At 39.9% G+C, this 22,162-nt stretch overlaps 1 protein-coding gene across 1 annotated transcript in view; it reads left to right on the forward strand.

Moving 5' to 3' along the window:
• The first annotated feature begins 382 nt into the window (after window positions 1–382).
• Window positions 383–22,162, forward strand: part of efna5a (ephrin-A5a) — a 56,197-nt gene continuing 34,417 nt past the window's right edge. Inside the window, exon 1 of the mRNA XM_017718112.2 lies at window positions 383–1,393. Coding sequence (XP_017573601.1) covers window positions 1,269–1,393 — 125 coding nt within the window. The 5' untranslated portion in view covers window positions 383–1,268. The remainder of the gene's footprint in view (window positions 1,394–22,162) is intronic.

Raw genomic sequence — 22,162 nt, forward strand, 5'->3', positions numbered from 1 at the left:
TAGCACCTTTTATTCTCTGCATTTTCTGACTAAACTTCCTAAGATTCGTGTAAAAACACAGCAAATCCGATGCCTTGCAGGATTCACTAGCTACCACAGCAGTGACAAACTTGTGGCTAGTGATCCAACCTTTGAGAAAATGAAGGATGAAGTGCCTAGCTAAACAATAAAAATCATCAGTAATGAATTATATAGAGAAAAAATTATATATAAAATAAAAAAATTTCAAAAATGACCAGTTGCAAAGGCCACAACAAAACACTTGGTCACATGATCAATGTACCAGTTGTCATGACTACCCGAAAACATTTGATCACGTGCACATTTCGATCGCGCCTTCAGCGCGTGCGGGCTGTTCAGCCTCAGCGACTGGCTGGTGTCCTCTGGGGGGCGGAGCTGTGGATCCAGCCTGCGAGTCTGAGCAGCAGCGCTCACTCACTTCATGGCTGGAAAGTCCGTCGGTCTGTGAGGAGAAAGCGTGGCTTCGCTCAGACCAACTCTACCGGCTAAACCGTCCAGGTTACAGCGCCTCGTTCAGGCACCGGCAGTTTAACAGGTTTCATTTCCACACATTAACTGGGGTCGGTGACTAACTGGAAGGTACAGTTCGCCGTGGGTGGTGTGCGGACACTTCTGTCCGTTTTCTCCAGCTCCGAGAGCGCTGACAGTTTGAAGACGGAGGGACGGAGCAGATACTGAGCTCGGGACGGACAGAGCACAGCACAACAAAACTAATTCGGCAGCAGCTCTTCAGCATTTTTATCCTCCTCAGACTGCTTGGGGCAGGAGAGCGTTTTATTACAGCGGTGAACACTGTCGGTTGGCTTTCACGACGCTGGGACGTGGAAACAAGAATAAAGCGATAGTTTTTGGTCTGGATAGCGAAATGCTCGTGTGCGTGCAGTGAGCTGAGCTGGTCGAGGAGGGATGCGCCGCCGCTCATACGGGACTATACAGTGATAAAGCAACACTAAATCATTTGAATCCAACATTTTCCTCCTCCGCTCTCCTCATCTTCTTCTGACTTCGCTGGTTGTGGCACTACAGACGCTGCTGGAGGTTTTGTCATCTCTCACAGCGGGAGGGAGCGATTTTATGCGGCTGTCCAGTGAGAGAAGGCGCTTCGCACGTGGAGGTACTGAATAAAAAGCCCGGGTTAAAAGGGCCACCGATGTGAGTTTGGCTTGGCGTTTGTTTTGCCTGCTCGAGCCAGAGGTCCAGCCGTAGCCTAAGCGCCGTAAGCGGGACTGAGAGTGAGACTTTGAGCGATGCCGCAGGTGGGAGTGCTGCTCTTTCTCGTCCTCCTCCTGTGGATGTGCGTGCTGGGTCAGGAGCCTGCTTCCAAGGTGGTGGCGGATCGCTATGCCGTCTACTGGAACCGCACAAATCCGAGGTGAGTGACCACAGGAGTATCCATCAGTATGGCGCAAGCCCCCCCCCCCCCCCCCCCCCCCCCCCAATCCGCTCAGTGTGTCAACTAAAACCACTTCTAGATTTACACTGATATCTACGCTTATGTGATCCTGTGATAGTTATCAGGTGAAGTTTGAAGGGACCCTCTGTGCAGTGCATTTATGCCTAAATGTGTGCATAGTGACCATGAGAAATATTAGCACACTGACCCTAAGAAACGTGCTTTACAGCGCGATTAAGGAGGCGAACTTACAGACTCCATCCTTTGTTGGGCTGATCGAAGATTCTGAACTGATTCTTTTAACGGACTTCTATGAATTAACCTATTATCCTGCTGTCAGGTGAAGCCTATGTGTACATTATAACATAGTTAATATAAAAAGGGCTCAGGACCAGAGGAGAAGAAGTGATATTCAAGGCAAAACAGTTATACGTATCAAATAAAAGCTCTCCATTAGATCTGTGTAACGCCAAAACATTGTTTCATTCAAATATAAGTGCAGAATATTAATAAACACACTTGTCAGAGGCCACTCTTGATTTCAAGCCCTCGTACTTTGAAACAGCTCATCCATGTTGGTTTATGGATTTCTTTGAGAATCAGCTCACATATCTTGTCAAGCTTATATAAGATCATATTTATAAAGCTAAATAAGTGCTTCTCTCATTCATTTCTATTAATAACCCGTGGTAGACCTTGTCTATTGGTGCTGTTTATTTGGCCCTTGGTCAGGTTTTGTGTTTCGTGTGGCTTCGGTTGGGATTTTGTTGTAGTCTTCTGAATTATAGAGTGGTTTACAGTGTGCGTGTGTCTGTGGAACCTCAAAAGAAGACTAAAAGACTAAGAAAATCCGCCATGCAGTCTTGATCAGATCAGAGTGTGCTTTCATGATTTAGAATCCCCTGAAGTTACACCAGGAAAAAAGAATGTACTCAGTAGAGAGTGAGCTTCTACTGTACTGAAAATTTCTTTTCTTATCGGCCTAATTTTCAGCTGAATGTGCTGTTCCTTGAGCATATGCTATAGAGTGGATTGTCAAACTCTTAGGCATCTTGTCCTTTTACAATGACCCCCTACTACGGTGGACCTCCAGTACAACAGTTCGACCCTGAGAACGTGTTTAAAATGGCAGGCATAAAGTCCTGTGTTCTTTGGAGGGGTCCATGGCTTGTCTCTGAAAATGAACTCTTCCCCATTCCCTGTTCTCCCTGCTCAGTTGCCATGGGGCTCTCTCTGTGCCCTGTGCCCCAGCCCCATGCAGAGCTAGTACAATGGCCGAGGCTCGGAGTGGCCTTCAGCAGGGCCTGCTGCCCAGCCGGGGGTATGCTCATGAGAGGGAAGCGCATGCCGAGCTCACACATTCAGCGCTAACAGCACTGGGTCCATGTTAACCATAAACGGGGCTGAGCTGGGCTCCGGTTAGGGTGCAGCCCCAGGGCGCATACTGCTTGTGAGGCTGGGCTAGGCCTGTGTGGGGTACTGTATGTGTCTGTGTCAGAGGCACCCTGTCTGGGTTTTGTCCAGGCAGAATGAGGCCCCTCCAGTAAATAAATGAGTTACTCTAAATGAGTGTCTCTCATTCGCATTCATGCACTCACTCAGTGGCCTAATCCAAATCTGGCCATGCTGTATAAAGTAGCAGCACTGTCAGTCACGACCTTGAGGCCCCGATTGTGGTTATAATGTTCCTCAAAACAAGTCACTTTCTTTGCAGTTTTCATTACCAAAGAGATCGACTGTCTCCAATACTGCTTCTACACACCAGGTAACTCATCTCAATGAGGTTGAACTTACAGTTCAAGTAGTCTTGTTACAAAGAGGATAGATGCATTTTCGCAGTCATTTCCGGAGCATATCAAAGAGTTGTGTTTTAGTGGGTAGTTATTTAGCCTTTCAGATGAAAAGTCTTGGATCTCGTAGTCCTTTTGCTCTGCAGCAGCTGCATCTTCTCCTTTGAATGTAGCTCATTAATGTGTAATGTATCATTAATTAGAAACAAATCCAAGCTTTAGCCGGGCATGCTGTGAAATGCTAGTGCATCAGTTGGTGGCAGATTGTGATTGCATACATTGTAATGAATTTAACTGCAGTTTTTAATTGTGTAATTGTACTTGAAGTACGAGTGCTTTTCTTTAATGACTAAAGGTACAGTAACATTTCAGTTAGGCTCTCAAAGACCGCATTTCAAATGAAATGCATGTTTATTATTATTAATTATCATTATTAATATTCACATAACCAGAAGTGATTGATATTTCTGCTTCCAAACACGTTGAATCGGATCTTTTCTGGTTTCTTTGCTTTTTAGCAAATTACCACAAGCTAATAGCTTGTCTAAACACACAAATCCAACCAAAATAGAAATACAAAAGAGAAATTTAGGTCCTATTGTGCATTTCATAAACATGGGAGTCATGTGCTGTAGAAAAAAGCAGCTTTGTGGTAACTGCCACTGTTTTCTCTATGGTCTAGTGTATAGAAATTCTTCAGAGGATTTAGAAGGAAACTGCTCCTATAGTTTTAGAGTTTAGAAGCTCAGCCATTCACATGCAAGTTTTTTTAAAATTTTTTTATATAGGCTCTCTCGGGCGTCACTGGGTTTCAGCTTTTTGAAAATACAGCCAGGCCACTTGCAATAACAAAGCAGGTTAATTTGAGTTGGCACCTTTTTCTTAAATGTCATCTAGTTCATTTTCAGATTAGCAATTTCTTAGGTTAAATGTGTTCTGTCTGAGATATTGTGTTCAGAAATAGAGATTACTATTTCTTCTTCGTTACTTACATCTTCCTTCACAGTTTGTGAAGGAAACGTTTATGCTTGGATACCACCAGATAAAATACTGTATTGTTAGTGTATTTGTTAGTTGTTAGGCAATTATTTGGAATGTTTTCTTAAGGAAATCGGCTCATGTTGAAAATGAAAGCTGTTTATTTGTTGCTGATGGGATGGATCAGTTGAGAATCGGCATTGAATTCCACTCTTAATCTTCTGGCTGTTTGTGTATGTGGTGCCATGGAAGCTGATACCTCTACCCATCAAAGTGATCCATGGAATAGGTCTAAGTACTCAACAGCTGGGGAGAGGGATCTCTGGAGAGCAGAACCTTTTCCATGGTGCAGTTTTAATCTCAGATAATGCCTTTTAGAGCTTTGCCTAACAGATGGGAAACATTTTTCCTTTCAAATTTTGCAAACTTGCTTAATTCTTGGTCTGCAGGAGTGCCACAGCTAGTTTGGAAACGCTTCTGATGTTCACTTTCTCTGAAGGGTCTAATTCAGCACTTTCCCTGTCTTTATCTGCCCACTACAGAAATATGAAATGTGATGGATTTCTTGTAAAGCCCCCTCTTTTCCACCTCATAACCCCCGGCTGATGCACATCCTTAGTTTAGCGCTATGCAAAATGACCTCAAATGTTTTCCTTTATGTACCGGCTCAGTCTTAATCTCCACTTAGAACACAAAGCCCCCTCTTTTCTTGCGGTTTGTGGCCAGTTGATGTTGTGATAGCTGCTTGGTGGTATTGTATGGCACTCGGTTAGCATTGTTCCCCTGTTTATCCTGCTTTTCCCTCTGCAGTCGCTCCTGGCTCCCTGCTGCTTGGTTCCACTTCGATTCTTCAATTAAAAAAAAAAAAATGCATACAAATATTGACTGGGTTTTACCCCCCCTGTCCTCTACCAGCCAGTACCCGACCTATGTGAAAGGGTGCCATTGTTCATGTCTTAGTGGATCTTTGCCAGGGTATAAAGTATGCAAGCTTGTACACCCTGGAAGGGCATACCACAGGGCTTGTATGTAAGAATATTGAGGGCCATACAACAGGGTCAAGACACGGTCTGGAAGTGGCACAGCCCCCACAGACAAAAGGAAAGAGAAATTGGGGGGCCTTTATGGGTCGAAGTCCACTGTCCCACAGCCTATTCCTGAAAAAACCCTGAAGGGCTGGACCAGCAGTGCTGGAACTGTCTCAAGAGACATGGGGTGTCAGAAGAATAATCTCTGCCAAGAGAAAGTCCTCCTGCGGGGTAACTAGCACATCCTGCTGTTTGGTGACCCCTTACATACTGAGAGGTGGCTGACCTCTCACTTCTGCTTTGTTTTTATACTGCCATTACGCTAATAGGTGCACATATTTTCAGATAAGATTTTCAATTCTAAAGTCAAGATTCAGTCAAGATTTTTTACAAATATTTTATGTATTAAAAATGGCGTATTTTAAATTCAGAGTGCTCTGATTGTGTACTACATACTTTGCTTTTGTTCAGAAAAATCCTCATTTTATTTCAGACGAAAAGGTTCCTGGTTTTGATAATTGAGTATTTTTCATGAAACTCAGCAAATATGAAACCCTCAAAGGAGACCAAGTGGTAAACATTAATTTCTTCCAATTTGTACACACTGTTTTGAAATTTTTCACACCTTGCCTATAAGATATGTAGGTTTTCATTTATCACTGCATTTTTCCTTGGCAGCTGCTGGTGTCTTCCCTAAATTAGCAACCCCCTTTTTTGTTATTTTGAATGAATATTGTTTGGGTTGCCTTAGTGATCCCTCATTCTCATGGGGCTCTTAGCTGGTGACAGATGCTTTTCATCCATCCGTGTTTACTCCTGGTAAACTGCTCATACTTTTAAGATGCGAGTGTTGAAATGGCTTCTCTCGGGCCTTTGAAGGTCCGGGTGAAGGTATTAACAGAGAGACTCTAAAGGACTTAAGAGGTCATCGGCCCATTGTGTAGAGACACAAAACACTTCCTCTGAACCCCTTCACCCCTCTCTCTCTCCTCCAGTGAGCCACAACCTCACCGGCCATTCATATTCATCAGCCTCTGGCCCTAAAGACCCCGATAAAGTTTTTGAAAGGACCCTAAAGTTTGCTAAGCCCGTTTGATAAGCATTGGAGGAAAATGTTGCATGTGGTAACGACTGCTTTGCACATTGTATTGCCACGGAAGCGAAGAGTGGTGCCCGAGCGAGAGCTCTTTGTGCTCTTCATTACGGCACATTTAATCGCAATGGGAAATAATGAAGGAAACGTTTGTCCAACACACTAAGCTAATAAAAATGGACTGACTTGGAAAGAGTTAACGAGGAAAGGGGACAGGATGGGAGCAAGCGAGAGAAACACTGTCACAGCTTGGAAATCTGATTGATATAGGCATGTCTCAGTGATGTATTCTTGTCCATTTATTCTGAAGGAAGCTGATATTGGAAATCCTGCATGAATACTGAAAATAGTGCTTTCATCCATTTTATTTGGGCTATAGATTGGGCGATTTTGTAGTTAGGTTTTTAAAGATGCGGTACTGTGATGATTGTAGATTGGCATACAGGTAAATATTTGACTCTGTTTTTGAAAAACACTACAGGGTCCCTTACGAATGAGCCTTTTATATCCTTTGTGTTAGCACCGATCTGAATCTGTTCGTCAATCAGTTCGCTGACAGCCCTGTCTTGTCAGCATAATGACAGTGTGTAGCGCTTCTACTGAGTCTGCGACATGCTAATTAGCAGAGATTTATGGTGACATCATGTTTTGAACTTTATTTTGGTTACTAAGACTTTTATTATAAACAGAATGCCTCCAAGGGAACTTTAGTGTAGTTTTATTGAGCAGTTAATTAAAACCTAATGAAAAACATAGGCGCTTCACTTAATTGCCCTTCTATTTATGTCATGTTTTCTAACTATATGGCAAAGTGCTGCTTATGACGTAGGGTTTCTTCAGGACTGCACATTGGTTTTTAATACCTCTGAACTTCAGCATTATTCCATCTCTTCATGCTGTAAATTCATGTTAAACTTAAGTATATTTTCAGCTCTTCGTGTTGTAGCTGCCCTTGACTGGAGTGCTATATTTTTCCCATATATAAGGAGAATGATATGAAGGTCACTGATTGGAGCTCCTGTCTTGCAAACCTGTACATTAGTAACATCTTGAGTGAGAATAAACATTCTTCTCATTGCCTTTGTCTGACTTTCAGGAAACTTTTATGTGAATAATTAGCCTACTAGAGGAAGACGTAGAGCATTTTCTTGTATCGAACTTGAGTACTCTGAGAGCTTTGGGATCTATGAAATATTAAAAGCTGTTTGTGATCTCAGACTCAAGTCTAGCCAACAAACCTTCACACGCGATGTGTGGAAAATGAGGTCAGGATGGCCATGATTGGAATGTCGAGGTCGACGGTTTGTCTTAGAGCTGTGTTTCATTTGGCTTGACTTACTTTTTTTTCGCTTTTTGTCCCGTTGCATTTTCCCTTTTCCTCAGTTGTTTTACGGTTTCAACGACTGACACACGCGAGTTTCAGTATTTATCAAAATGGGATCAAATGAGAGTTATCGCTTTTGTCATTCTCCAGGAGTGTCTCCTCTCTCGTTGAGAAAGGGTGAGGAGACGGTGCAAGCCGCCATTTCCAAACTTGCCTCCATTTTGTTTCTCGAGCGGAACAGCTTCGGCAGATTTGGGATGGCTCCTCAGGCGTGTGCTTTTTTAGGCACATCAAGGAGCAGTATTTTTTCCCCTTTTTAATCTGTGCAGAATTTGATGCTATGCTGTCAGCAAACACAAACTATCAGCCAAATATCAAATATTAAGTTTATTTATTGCTGTGTGAAAGCGAGTGGGTTGATCTGTGGAAGTTAGGTTTGGCTCTGATTTACTCCAAAACCAATTAGACTGAAATAATAACTAATTAAGGGCCTAAAATTTGGAGTGCCCTGCATAAGTTTAAAGACTATGTAAAACCACTAGCATTGTCGCTGGGTGTTGGCAGGCTATAACAGTGCTGCTATGATGCTGGAGTGGCCATGTGGATGGCGCACTGGCGAGTATGCCATGGCAGTGCCAGTGTGCTGCTCTGTGTCCTGGCACTCGTATCACTGGTAGAGGGGAGACGCAGGCGTGCGCTGGAATCATGGAGGCTTGTACGGCTCCTTTATGCCTGCGCTGTGGCCAGGCCTCAGTTATTCTTGTGCATAATTGATGGAAAAGTTAGAATAGCAGAAGTAATGCGATGAGAGGGTGCAGTGAAGCGGCAAGGTGGACAAGCGCAGTGCTGGCAGCCAAGAGAGGGATCGCGTGCGTGGGACAGAAAACATTGGTGGGGAGGAAAGGGCATCTGGAGTAACAGGTCCTGACACAGAGATGGGACAAAGTGTCAGCGTCCAGTCAATCAAAGCTCTCTGTCTTCATAGACTGACCTTACGGTCAGCATTCTAGCAATACAGTAAGTCATTTACTCAAGACTAGCTATAGAGATATATGTTACTTTCGTAAGAAACAAACAACAGCTTAACCCCCCAAATTAATTATTCACTTATTAATCTTAGAGAGGAATTTCATCAAGATGTAAACAAAGTCGTTCAGAGTGGTTTGATGTAAAAGGCTGCACTTTAGAGAAGCTTACCAAGTACCAAGTGTTCACAGTGGTGGTGATAGGAACCAGACATCTGAAGTGTTTAATGCCTCTTAAAGCTACCTGACAGAAAACTGTAGCATAAAATGAAGAGAATTTCTTTGCCTGATGCCTGAGACATTGTTTTACAATGTTTTTAACGTTAACATTTTTTCAAACGCATTCATGGTTTAGAGGTACACGTAGGGCGCTATAAGGCAAAGTATTCTCCCCAGGAAAACTTTGGATTGATCATTATATATAAAAACTCAAACTCACATGTAGGTTCACTGGTCATTTTGGATTGTAAATAAAATGTTTATTTTATTGTATAAATATGGGGTTAATGACAATTATAAACTTTGCAAACCTTGGTTCCTGTCACCACCATTGTCAAGAAATCTGACTAGGTAACTTTCTCTAGACTCAGTTTACATCAAACCACTTGAATTGCTTTATTTAGGCCTTAATGATTTAACTATGCAGACATTTAGAAAAATGGTTGGACTTCCCCTTTAATACTAATAGGCTGTAGACTTATTTTTCAATTTGTCTTAATAAGTTTTAACTTATTAAAAGTTATTTAGGATTATTCGGTAACTACTATGAATTATTTAGTAACTGCGATGAAATTAATATGCAAGTTAGAGGTATGAGTAATTGTATACATTTGGGATTAATGACCATTAAAAAAAAGTTTTGCAGTTTCATTTATCATGAAGAATGTGTAGTGTTTTGTTGCTGTTTTCATTACCGATGTAAGTAAAAGGATAAAGGAATACGTATAGGTTTGATTCACAGATGTGTATCACACATTTGTGAAGTCTTTACAAAGAGGTGCTAATAGCTGAACAATTCGGCTTTGTCTCACAAACAATGAGTCGTGACAGCCGCTAACCTGGATCATCCTGTTTCAAAGCAGCGTGACACAACTCTGGTTGTACAGAATATTTCAGGGATATCTCATGGCTACTGTTTTGATCTGCCCAGAAACCGAAACTAAATCCTCTCTCATGATGAACAATGAGTAGAATTAGACTGCCCTGTCCAGTCTGTCCTGTAAGACAGAATATATTATTAAGGTATAATTTTATTGGTCTATTTTAATACTATTTTAGAAAGGTGTATTAGAAAATAAATACACTTAGCAATGATACATAGTGTTTTACAATTCTTAGGCAAATATGAAATGATTGGATATCAGTCCCTGTATTTATGTCTTTTTCAGATTAAATTGATGATTACTACATACGTACCTAGTTGTTATTAACTAGGTTACTTGCTTCACATTGATTTTTAGATACTTTAGTGTGGTCAAACTGAAAATATAGTTTCACCAATAGTAATTCAGTAACATTGTGTTCAGTTTATATTAGTTTTCTACACGCTAAGCTGGAAAGTAGCAGTCAGAAAAGTGGCTCTGTAATGTAAAGGAAACCATCTGTCCTTGGCATAAATATTACAGAGAACCTATAAAGACTTCCGATGGAAACATAAGCACCTAATGTGCTCAGGAAACAAATAAAGCAACTTTATGATTGCACCTAAAGCCCACTGGCCTTTGCCGCTACGCTGAGTAGACCTAACTCCAGTCTTCCAAATCACCAGCCCTCAGTGTCCTCATATACACAGTGTACTTCTTCACAGTAATTTACTGTTTGAATTATTATCCTTGTTATTCCCTGGAGTTTAGCAGAACCGTTTTATAACATTTAAAGTCAATTTTGTGGTTGTGTACAGCTCCACTAGAAAGGTTTAATATGTGGACAATGTAGAAATGGTTTACTGGAGTTAGTGAAATATTCTATGTCTGGTTTTAAAGTAATGTTGAATATATGATTGTAGTTTGATTAAGAAAGAAAAGAAGCAGAAAAAATTAATTTAGTCATGCTGCTATGTTTTTAATCATTTAAATGTTAAGTTTCTTACATAAACAATATAAAAGAACAATGTGAAAAAGTGTAAAAATTTAATATCAAAGAGATGTAATATAGTTTACAGTAAATTCTAACTTTTAAGATTGAAAAAATGATCTCAGATAAAATCCCCACCCCTGCAAAAATGCTACAGAAAATATTTTTATTTTTATTTTTTTTATATTAATCCTATTTTTTATAATATATTTTATTTTTTGCATACAAATATGAAAATAGTTAATTTTTTATATGTTGTTGAAAATTACATTTATTTTTCAGTAACATTGATATTTGGTTAGATGAGTACATTCTCCTATTGTTAAGGTAAAATTATAAAATTAATTTTGGGGAAAATTAAATGAAACCCCTTAATTTTTAGGTTTATTTAATGTTTTTGTGTATAAAAATGTCTGTTGCTGAATTTATAGTGCTGACACTAATTTTATTCATTTCCTTTACCTGCAGTTCTAAAAATAACTAAAGAATTTTTAAGCCAGCAAAGTGATTGCGAGTTGATTTCACTTTTAATTCTTCAGTAAGTTCTGTTTTACTGTTTCTTTTTCTCTTCATTTTATGTATTAGTGCAGTATTGGACAGTCACAGATAGTGAAGGGTTAAACACAACCCTTTCGTGACTGCCTCTCACTCACTCACTTGTCCTTTCTTATGCTCCTTTAAGCATCAAAAATGATTTTAGGCTAAAAGAGAACCTGCTGTAAGAGGAAAAAGCAGTCTTAGTATGCGTGACCATGGCTTTAGTCACATGGAAGTGAGAGCTGACTTGGTGAGGTGCAGACACGCAATGCACATGGGATGTTTAAATGGCTTAGCCAACATTACTCACACGTCTACTGTAGGGCTTTTATGCATTGTCTGCAGAATAGACTACTAAAAAATCTTTTTTTTTGGTTACTTGTAATTTTTCTACTCTATTAAATGAATTGAAGGATAATTCAAATGTAGATTTATTGTTTATTTTCAGCAGCCCATTAATGTTTGGTTTGATAGTAAAATGCTTTGTTTGTGTTGGGATGCCACTTACCTTGGTTTGTATGTGTAACTCAATATACATCACCCTTTCATTCTTTAGTGAATAGGGTCTAGAATATTACAGCTTTGTTACTATGTTATAATGACTGTAGACTTCATTAAACTAGGTCACGAAATGGGGAAATCGGTGGGAGTGGTCAGAAGGGCCTACCAATAGAACCGCTGATCCACACTCTGCAGATGTAGGGTAACCAATAAGATTTTGAGGGGCTGAATATTTTCAGGCAGATGCGGGTGGCATGCTGTAGTAACCTGAAGTGGGTCTGGATGCAGTACATGTTAATCTTTATCACTGTCAGCGTTTGTAGATTCACACTGGCTTTGCTGAGTGTTTAACGTTAAGTTCATATAAAGATAGCAGGTAAATCATCTGCTCATGGTGAATTCGCTTTTAACTGTTAGGCTGGCTTAGACTACAGCTAGATACATGTGACTGCGTGTTCTTAGAACTCATAGACGTCAAGGACACATACAGGTTTGTTCATAGATGGTGCCTGGACGAGGACTCATATTTATGTGCTAATTGTATTCTGTATTGTTGCTGTCATATAAAAAACTCTTAACCCCATTTTTATATTGTCATTTTTTTGCGTTGTTGGAAATGACAGTAGTGCTTACAATTGTATGAGAATTTCATAATGAATGGACGAAAAGAAATGGTATCAAATATCATTACACAACAACATACATTACATTAAAAACGATTTTCCTTCCTGTTATAAAGTTGGAGATAGAAGGTTTTATTATGGAAGTGATTAGTGAAAATCATTTGATTTTTCTTCTGAAGGTCCTGAAAATGTAAGAAAACAAACACACACACACCTTCCTGAAGTCTTCTTGCGCTCTCTGAGAGATTCAGTGTGAATGTGAGAACGTTACAGGAGGCGTGGGCCTCCCTCAGTTTCATGACCCTCCCCCAGCTCTCCCTCTCTCAGTCTCTCTCTCTTTCCTGTCGCCAATCGTCTACCATGGCTGCTGACTGCATCTTAAGGGCTGATATCAGATATATGAGGGATGAAATGGCTTAGACTGGGCTGCAGCTCTGGCTCAGCTGAGCTCTACCCCCTTTTCATTGTCTGCCGTGTCTCTGATGTCTTCTCCCTCACCTCTGGCGACCCCACTGAACTGATAATAATCTTTTGTAGATGACGCTCTTGTCCCAGTAATCCCGGCATGAATACCATGCTTGCTGTTTTTTGAGAGCTGGGGTAGATGTCTTATATTGGTGTTGTATTATATCAGCCTCCCACAGTTTTGCCTTCCCAATGGGGTTTCAAATCACTTCCTTCCCATGTCTCACCTTATCTTACATCTCATTACGATGTGTTTTCTCCGACTCATTTTGTTTGTCATGTATGGCATTGCTACCTGTCTGAGAGTGATATTGCTGTTCTGTTGCCACGTACAGCACGTGCTGAGAGTCTTCGGTGGGTCCAGATGCTCTTCAGATGATTGGAAGGCATTGCGTGATTTTAATTCGAGTCTCCACTCTTGCGCACAGACCCACTAATTTCATTTGCTGTGGAAATGTGTGAGCAGACGGGGTGGAGACGCTACTGAAGTGAGCCCGTGTTCACTGGTGCCTCTTGCCACCATTGTTACACTTATCAGGGCTGGCATGTCCTGCTTTGTTTGTAGCCATTTAACCCTTAGAAATCAAGAGGTATTACTGTTGTTTTGCTATACTGTTCAATCTAAGTACATAATTATGTATCTTATTAGATGGTGAGAAGCTATCGATAATGTTTACATTCGATTTGCATTATTTTTATTTATGTTGTGACAAAAAATGTCAAAAATATAGAACAGTTTCTCAATGTAAGACTACAAACAATTACTTTTTGTTAAATTCAGATCTTAAAATTCTTGATCAATAAAATGTCACCGATGTGGTTTTGTGCACTTTTGATGTAGAAGTCCATGCAAAAATTTGAAGAGTCCCGGTCAAATTCTAGATTTTGTGAAGAAAGGTGAAAATAAATTAGCACATCCTCTGCAGAGAACACACTTAAATGTACTTTTAGCGCATCATTTCTGTTTAACATTTTGGAAATATAAAATGTGCCATAATTTTAGTGCAGATCACATTTCATATTTCTTTCCCAAAAGGCTGAATTCAGCAAACAGCAATTGTGCATTAAAACGTTCAGAAGTGTGTTCTGTGTAGAGGCTGTGCTAATTTATTTTCACATGTCATCTCATCAGGGTGTTCATACGTTTGCATAATGGTTTCAGCGAATTACAAGTGAGGAATAATTCATATTGAATTGCATCATGCTTCTGTTATTGCCAGCAATACACTCACTAAAGATGTTCTTTCAAGTGATGCAATGATAAATCACTTTTAGTTCCCTAAAGAACCTTTCAGTGGATAGTTCTTTATAAAACGTACAAAAAAGTGTTTCTATATGAGATGTACGTGTATGAATAATCTTTTTACAGTTTACACATCCTCCACATAATGTATATACATCATTATATTTCAGTATACAATTCAGTGTTCTTCCTTGAATCCTACAACCAAGCCAAGAGCATTTCAGAACTTTTTCATATGAGCTTTTTTAAATTTTTTAATTTTTCAGTGTGTCTGTGATTTCTCAGAGTTAATCAGCCCTTGGATTTTATTTTACACGACGCCTTTCTCCTGAATGCAAGCGTCTCCTCATACCAAACCTTATTTGGCTGAGACTGAACTGGAATACTTTCAACAAACCTACAATGGCTAATCTGATCACGCAGTATTGAAAGGAAGAACTGAATATTTACTTTGGTGCCTTCACACTCAAGAGTGTGTTTTTCACAGTCTTTCGTTACGCCGCAGAATGGAAATGACGCGTGTGGAACTTGACGTGCGATCTGCAGTCCAACGGTTCATTATTTCTGGCTTTTCTCACCCTGAGACCAGCGGGAAAAAATGGCTCCCGTCTTTGTAAGGCAGAGGAAGGAGTTGGAAGCTGACCTCATGGCAGCAGCGTGATGTTAGATCCAGAAGTTTATGGGCCTGGGTCAGAGTTGCATGACTGAGTTGCTGTCCCATACTGAGGAACACTGTTTCATCCCTGTGGGAGATGTGGTTCTGTCACAGGCTAATCACTGCCCCCCTTTCTGAGATGTTTATGATGTATTTAGAATGTTTTATGTCTCTTCGTCAGTGTGTGTGAAAAATCAGGCTGTTTGCTCAGTAGTAATAATTCAGGCCTATTCATGGAGCTTTGTGTCCAGGTTCAGATTTGCTGTAAAGATCAAGGTCACCTTGAACTTGCAAAAATGTATCTTTTTTATATCTGTAGAAGTTACGATATCACTGAAAATAACAAAAGACAAGGCAGTGTGATATTAATCATTACTCTTTAATAGTTTGTTAAACAAGCAAATACATTCTGTATACACACAAAAGTGTGTATAAATAGGCTATATCACTATATGTTATGGTAACATATATGTTATTGAGTTATTGAGTTAAATTACATCACAATATGCTTTTCTGAGGATATTTTGGGTGTCTTTAGAAATATATATCATGGTCTGTACTTACAGAACACTGCAAAGCTGTATGTTTCATTTAGGACTGGCAAACAATTAAAACAGTCAGTACAATATTATTGGTATATTAATGCTTTATTAACGTGTTATCTTTACCTCTGCTAGTTTCAATGCAAAGACAGCATTAGTAGTTTCTTTACACTGAAATACAGTGCAATATGTGAACTGTTGGATAAAAATAATTGTATTCAGTTTTTTATTTTTAAATGTGACACTACTGCTTTATTTTTGTCTGTTCCAACTTACCAAACCTCAGAAAAATTAAATATTATGATACATATCAAGTATTGTGATATCTTCTGCCATATCGCCCACTTCTGATTAAAAACTTTCAATATATAACATTTGCTTTTGGAAGTAGAAACATAGATAATTATTATGAACTGAATTTGGTGAAAATTATAAGAAATTTGAGCATGTTTATTGTACATAAAACCACACAAATGCTGTTAATGGACCTTGGAGAAATAAAATACCAGAAAAATGTAGCTTATGGGCACTTTAAGAAAATCAGTCTTACTTGAAAGCGTTAATAAACACAAGAACCGGGTTTTCTGAACGTTTTTTTGTGTGTGTATGTAAACACTGCTGTAAGTGGACTGGACAAAGAACAACTTATTTACTGTTCACTGGTGGCTTTTAGTGTGAGGTCAAGTTGGGTGTATTTTTAGTGACTAAATAAGTTTGTTTGTGTGTGTGTGTGTGTGTGTGTGGTGGGCCATTATTCAGCTGTTCACTGTTGGCTCTACTCAGCTAACCCTGCACGGCAGAAAGATTTGCAGTGTCAGGGAGAAGTCAGTTCAGTCTTTAGCAGTCAGTGAGCTCTGCTCTTGTTGCCAATTGACTCCTTCAACAAATCTCTCTCTCTCTGGCCTGCAGGTTCTGGAGAGCGTTACAGATAGAAAACAAATCAAAGCCATTCTTCATGCCTTTGATATCATATCTATAACTTAACAATGGTTTGTGTGAGGTTATTGATCCACTGTCTTTACTCTGATCCTTCATCTTTTTCTTTGCTTTGATGGGAGCAACCTGAACAGTGTTTGCTAATGCTCTGTGCACAATGATTAATGGGGAGCCAGACGCATCCAGTTAGTCGAACGCAGCACCTCGCAGGCTTCCTCAATTCCAAACCTGCCGCATGTAATCACAGCAAAGAATGGCTGGATACAAGCAAGTGAAAAAAGAATATTGGACAGAGCTTATGCAGGTGCTGATGAAGGCCATGCACAACAAACGGCCTTGCAGAATCTTCCAATTAGACAGTGCAAAAACAGATGACATAATTACCCTGAGGAGCTCACTGTCTTTCAGGTGCTAATTGAATCAGCGTATTTGCCAAAAAGCTCACCCAGCTAGGCAAAAGAGATGCAGAGGGAAAGAGAGAGAGAATAGTCTTCTCAGCCCCATGACTGTGCTAAACCCACAGGCATTTTTACAGGGCATGCTGATGGTGTTTTGAGAGAAAATATGCTAACCGTGTGATATGTGATATATCTGATAGTGAATCATGTGTCATACTCCTCTGAGGCTCATCAAATCAGCAAGCTCTGTGTGCCCCTGTTAAAAGGGCTTGTGTGGAAACAGCACTTAGCCAAATGAGCCTTGATGAAAGAGTGCATGGCTCTTTCTTAGAGCGATTACCCCTGCTAACTATTGAGAGTGCACTGAAATTACTGTTTGGGTACTTCTAGCTAAGTTCTGCCTTTGTTTTGCTTCATAGGCAAAGGTAAAAATATCTCTTCTATTTTGGAGCTCTTTCTGATTGGAGTAGATAGCCTGTACAAGCAGATGAGGGAAAGCCTTGAACAAAATCATTGCAAATGAAGGGAGACAAGAAGCACTTTTGTCCACACAGTCCAGAGCACAAGCATCTAATAGTGTGTGACACCTCGTTGTAGCCCAGGGAGGAGCTTTCAGCTTCACGGCAATGGAAAAGCTCTGCTCAGTCTCATAAAGCTGTTCTTCATCTCTCTGTTTACGTGGGAAGATTCTATACATCAATAACCAAAAGCTCCATTTGAGTTAGGGAGTTAATGGCAGTGCCTGAGTGACTAGGGTTTCTAGTGCTTTTGGCCCATTAGCTGCGTAAATAAACGTCACGGCGAGGCATTTGTATTGTGTGAGCGAACAAATAAACACAAATTCTGGGAGTGATTGGAATCTAGGGACAGAATAGCAGCTCCACCCTCTGTGTGTGTTTCCACCCTCAGTCAGCAACATAAGCTGTTTCACACAGATGGAGGAAACTACACACCAAGAGTGTGACAATCAGCACCATTGCAGGGATTTTTTTCTCTCCCCTGCACCTTTACTCTAAAGCCCAGTTCCAGGTTACCCATTTAGACAACATCAGGGCCCGATCAGTATATCAGTAAACACTGGCCTGGTGCTGGATTAAAAATAAATAAATGAAAGAAAGGCTTGTTTAAATCTGGAGTTACATTATGCACACGTTTCCAACGGCAAAGGTACATTTAATTTTATCTGTTTCACCATGTCGGCCCTGAGCCTTCCCTGTACTCTCTTGTTTTCTATTACTATATAAAATGTGCACTATGCTTCCTTTCTTGCTGAATGCACTGTGTTTTTTCTGAGTGAGTGCACTGAATGAGTTGCTTCAGAACAAAATTTGTAGGGGTAATCATTTATTATTGATTTATTCAACCAGACTAACCATAAAGCATGACTGATGTGTGACATGAGTATTCTCACTCATGTGTTTTTATGTTCATATAGGTACAGTCGTATGATTGGGTGCCACTGGTCAAATTATAATGTTTTTTTTATAATTTTTATAATTGTATGTGTATTATAAAATAATACACGTACTCTACAGTAAACACATGTCTGCACAATTACTAATAAAACAAAAGAAAGAAATAACCAAAGCATATAATATAGCCTACAAAAGTTACGACACATTTATATGTTGTTTTATTTTCTTTCTGTTACATTCAGTAATAAATAGAAAGAGTGCACTAGAATTAGCATATTCTAGTTATTATAATGGTATTATTAGAATGTATATATATATATTGTTCCCTGTAGAAGACGTATTTTCACAGAGAATATCAAGACAACATGTTATTTGACGGGACTATACCTTTGCATACAACTGAAGTTTCTGGCACAAACTGAATCACAGTCTGTTAGATTAGATTGTTTACACGTCAAATAAATGCAGCAGCAGCATTTAGAAATGAAAGTATTGATATCAGAAATTCTGGTAGAAGATTTTATACATTCTTGCCACTTTTTATAAAAGACTGCTTTATCGTGTCTTCCGTGGGAATACAGATTGTACTAAAACACAGATTGTGTGTTAAAATAACAAAATCACAAATTGCAAACCTAGGCTTCAGTGGAAGGACAGTGTGTTATAACACACATACAAAAACCTATTATTATTAAGAAACATTGAAATTGCAACAAATTATAAGAAGCTCCACCACCCATGTTGCAATGTTTATATTAGTTAAAATTTGTGAGTTAAAATTGGTAATGGTAATGATTCATATCGATTGATTATCCCTACTGAATACATTGTGGTTATGGCAGCCACCTCTTACAGCAGCTGTCTCTCATATCTGCCTTCAGTTCGCTGAGTTCCATCCTCATATGTTCTGCTAGCTAGATTACCTGCTAATCCCATTTTGCTCTGCCTCACAAAGCGTGGATTTTTCACTTGAACACCTTGAGAAGTTATTAAGCGTGCATCGGTGCATGAGTGTCTGAGCGTGTGAGCGCTCACGCATGCCCCTTGAGTGCCTGGCTAATTGTGTGTGTCTAAAAAGGCCTTTGTTGCAGTTTCCTGTACAGAAAAATCAGTGGGCAGGGTCAGGCGGCCCGGGCTCACCCTGCATGCCCAGGACAAGCGGTGCTTTTGTTGCGCCTCATGGCCCCATTCAGCCCTCTTTCACCGTAACAAAATGGCCCCCACTGACCCCAGCACAGAGCCTGAGAATCGCAGAGTTAGCCCTGCATAAGGCCAAGCATTAGCAGACTCATCTCAGATCAGTTCCAGACTTGACAACTTTGGCATTACATTAACCCATAGAGTTAAAGAGCTATTACTATTCTTTTGCAAAACTATTGAATTTTAAGTGCATAACTAGTCAGGCTGTTATGTAGTGAGTTTTGTTTTGATAGTTTCAAATGCGCAGCTTATTTTTTCAAGTAATAACAAAACACAAGTTTGAAAAATGTTAAGGATGGTTCTTTTTGACTATACACTGTATTTGACTGTACAGCATCTCTTCTGCATATGAACATGTGGTATTGACTGAAAGTTTAGAATCTGCACTTCTGACAGAATTTCTACAAATGAGAATTAATACAAATGTATAGTATGCTTTTGCTGTTGTTGGTGATAACCATAGCTTCTAAGAGTAAAATATTTTTCCCATGGCATGCTTTGGCCATGACAGTGGTTTTCAGACGTCTGGAGGGTACAGGCAGATGAAAATATGCCGCCGGTCTGCCATCTCGGGCGCTTAGATGCTTTCACTTGTGGCTGCAGAAATGTCTGCTGGATGTGCAAATAATCCTGGTGATTAACTTGGCCTGTCGTGGTACCGTGATGTGGCGAGGCCTGAAAGCTGCTTTTATGAGCCCGTATATTGCTGACTGAATCAGGCTGTAAAGCTGTCTCGACATAAAGTGCACAGCCCTGTGTGCTGTCTGCCTTTCTTATGCATGGATCTGCTCATGTCCACCACAGTCATTACACCAGTACAGCTATATGTTAGGTAAAATGCATAAACACAGGAATTTGTGCTGTTGGTCAACATCTGGCTTGTTTTAGTTGTATCATGGTGCTTGTTTCAGACAGCTTGGGAATATTGTGAGGTGCATGATGAATATGATTGCACTGAAAGCGCGCAAATCGGTATTTAACGTGATCGACGTGCACATGGCTATTCATGGAACAGTTGTCATGGCACCGGTAAACACAGTTACTTATTTGTTGAGCTGCGGCTAGGCAGTGTTTGGACACACTCGTTTTCTTAATACGGTTGCTGTCAGTACGCTGATGCCTGCTGCTGACTTTAGACTTCAAACGTCCTCTCAAACATAACTCACCCGAATAAGCTTGACCACAAGCTGAGCGGCACACTAAATGGCCGTCCCTGTGTTCACTGCAAGACAAAAAAGAAGCATTCGATCCCTGTGGGATTTCCTGTGGGAATTACAAATACACCGAAGTACAATAAAAAGAGAAAATTCCTCCCGTGCTAAAAAGGGGATGGTGTATACAATTATGGTTTGAATGAATGAGCATTGTGAAGTGACCGGTTCACCCCATTTACATTCACGCTGAATACGCCGAAGCGCCTATTAAACCTTGAGGTGCCCAGAACATAAAAGGCTTCATTGTGACACCAAAGAAATTCTAGTGACACCTAATCACAAAATAAAAGGCCTGAAAATCCCAGGATCTCACAGCAATCTCTCTGGGTTATCTTGAGGCAGCGTGACCTTTGTGACATTGATAGGATTTTACACACACAAAAGTGCCTAAGCAGACACATAGACACACACCAACACAAACAGGAGTGGGAATCTCTAGGCACTTCACCATGTGATTTGATTTCAATTCAGGGTGCCAAGATGCGATTATAAAACAATTCTCGATGCATTTACCATTTTTGAATTTTTGTACACTACTAGGGATATGCACTGGTACTCAGGTACTAAGTTAATCATTCTAAACCACGGTTTTAGGTGTTTGTTATGTTCCATCAAGAAAATGCAGAAAAACCTACAGACTAACAGTTTAGTTAAATGACAATTTTATGTTTTAACAGGACAGTACAGTGGCAAGTTTTCTTCTGTTTGGAAGTAAGTAAGCGTGTTGCCAAGAACACACATTTTTAGGAACATGAAGGCAGGGGCAAGTTGCCTGATGCAGCTTTAGCGTTTAGTCTCCCTGACAAAACACATCCACCTCATCGGTATCCAATGTTGTGCTAGCTGTTTTAGCTCATTAGCTCCACTGAGAAAGAAACCTCTGTTATCAATAGAACACAACATCCTCCTGATTTTCCTTGGCTATTTTGTGCAACACCAGTGCTGTCACCTAAAAAAAGCTCAGCTTATAACATACATTCATTTCAGTCAATTTGTTCAAAATTAGTCAGAATGCCCCTGTACAATATCATTTTCTCCTGTAGTGAGAGTTCTCAGCAGCGTAGATCTACTTTCTATTCTATTTTTAGCTCAGGTACTTTTTCATATTATGTAATTTAATTAAACTTGTTCTTTAAAACTATATATTAAGTACTGTAATAGTTAATTTTTTTAATGCTCTATATTTCTCTTCTTGTATTTTAAACGACGCTCACAAAAACTAATTTGCATGCTAATAGCACCCTGCTGGAGAAACTTCAGACTGCTTGAGTAAATGAGTAAAAAATTTCCAATGTCATTTTCACATGTTTTACATTCCGAGTTTTCCTTCTTATGTTGAGGTTGTGCTGGGGTGGAATTATAGATGCCTGCGGGAAGCCATAAACTAATATACTTTCATAATTTTAAAACTCATCTGATACTTAAACTTTGCATAAAGTGCTGAGAATTAAAAGTGAACATTGTTTTGTTAATCAATTCAGAATATTTCAAGAATCATGATGCCTTAAAGAATCAATTAATTTTCCCACCTCTACACACAAACACACAGGAGCATACATTCATGTGAACGATCCTGAGCACACACACCCAGGCCACCTTTCCTGTGTGTGTCTGTAGCTGTGTGGCATGTGTATCTCTTTGAAGCAGTGGGGAATTTTGGGCAGACAGCTTCATGGTGTTGCTCTCTGCTGCTTGTTTCTGGAAAAAG

Source organism: Pygocentrus nattereri, chromosome 16, assembly GCF_015220715.1.
Source record: "Pygocentrus nattereri isolate fPygNat1 chromosome 16, fPygNat1.pri, whole genome shotgun sequence".
NCBI classification, from domain to species: Eukaryota; Metazoa; Chordata; class Actinopteri; order Characiformes; family Serrasalmidae; genus Pygocentrus; species Pygocentrus nattereri.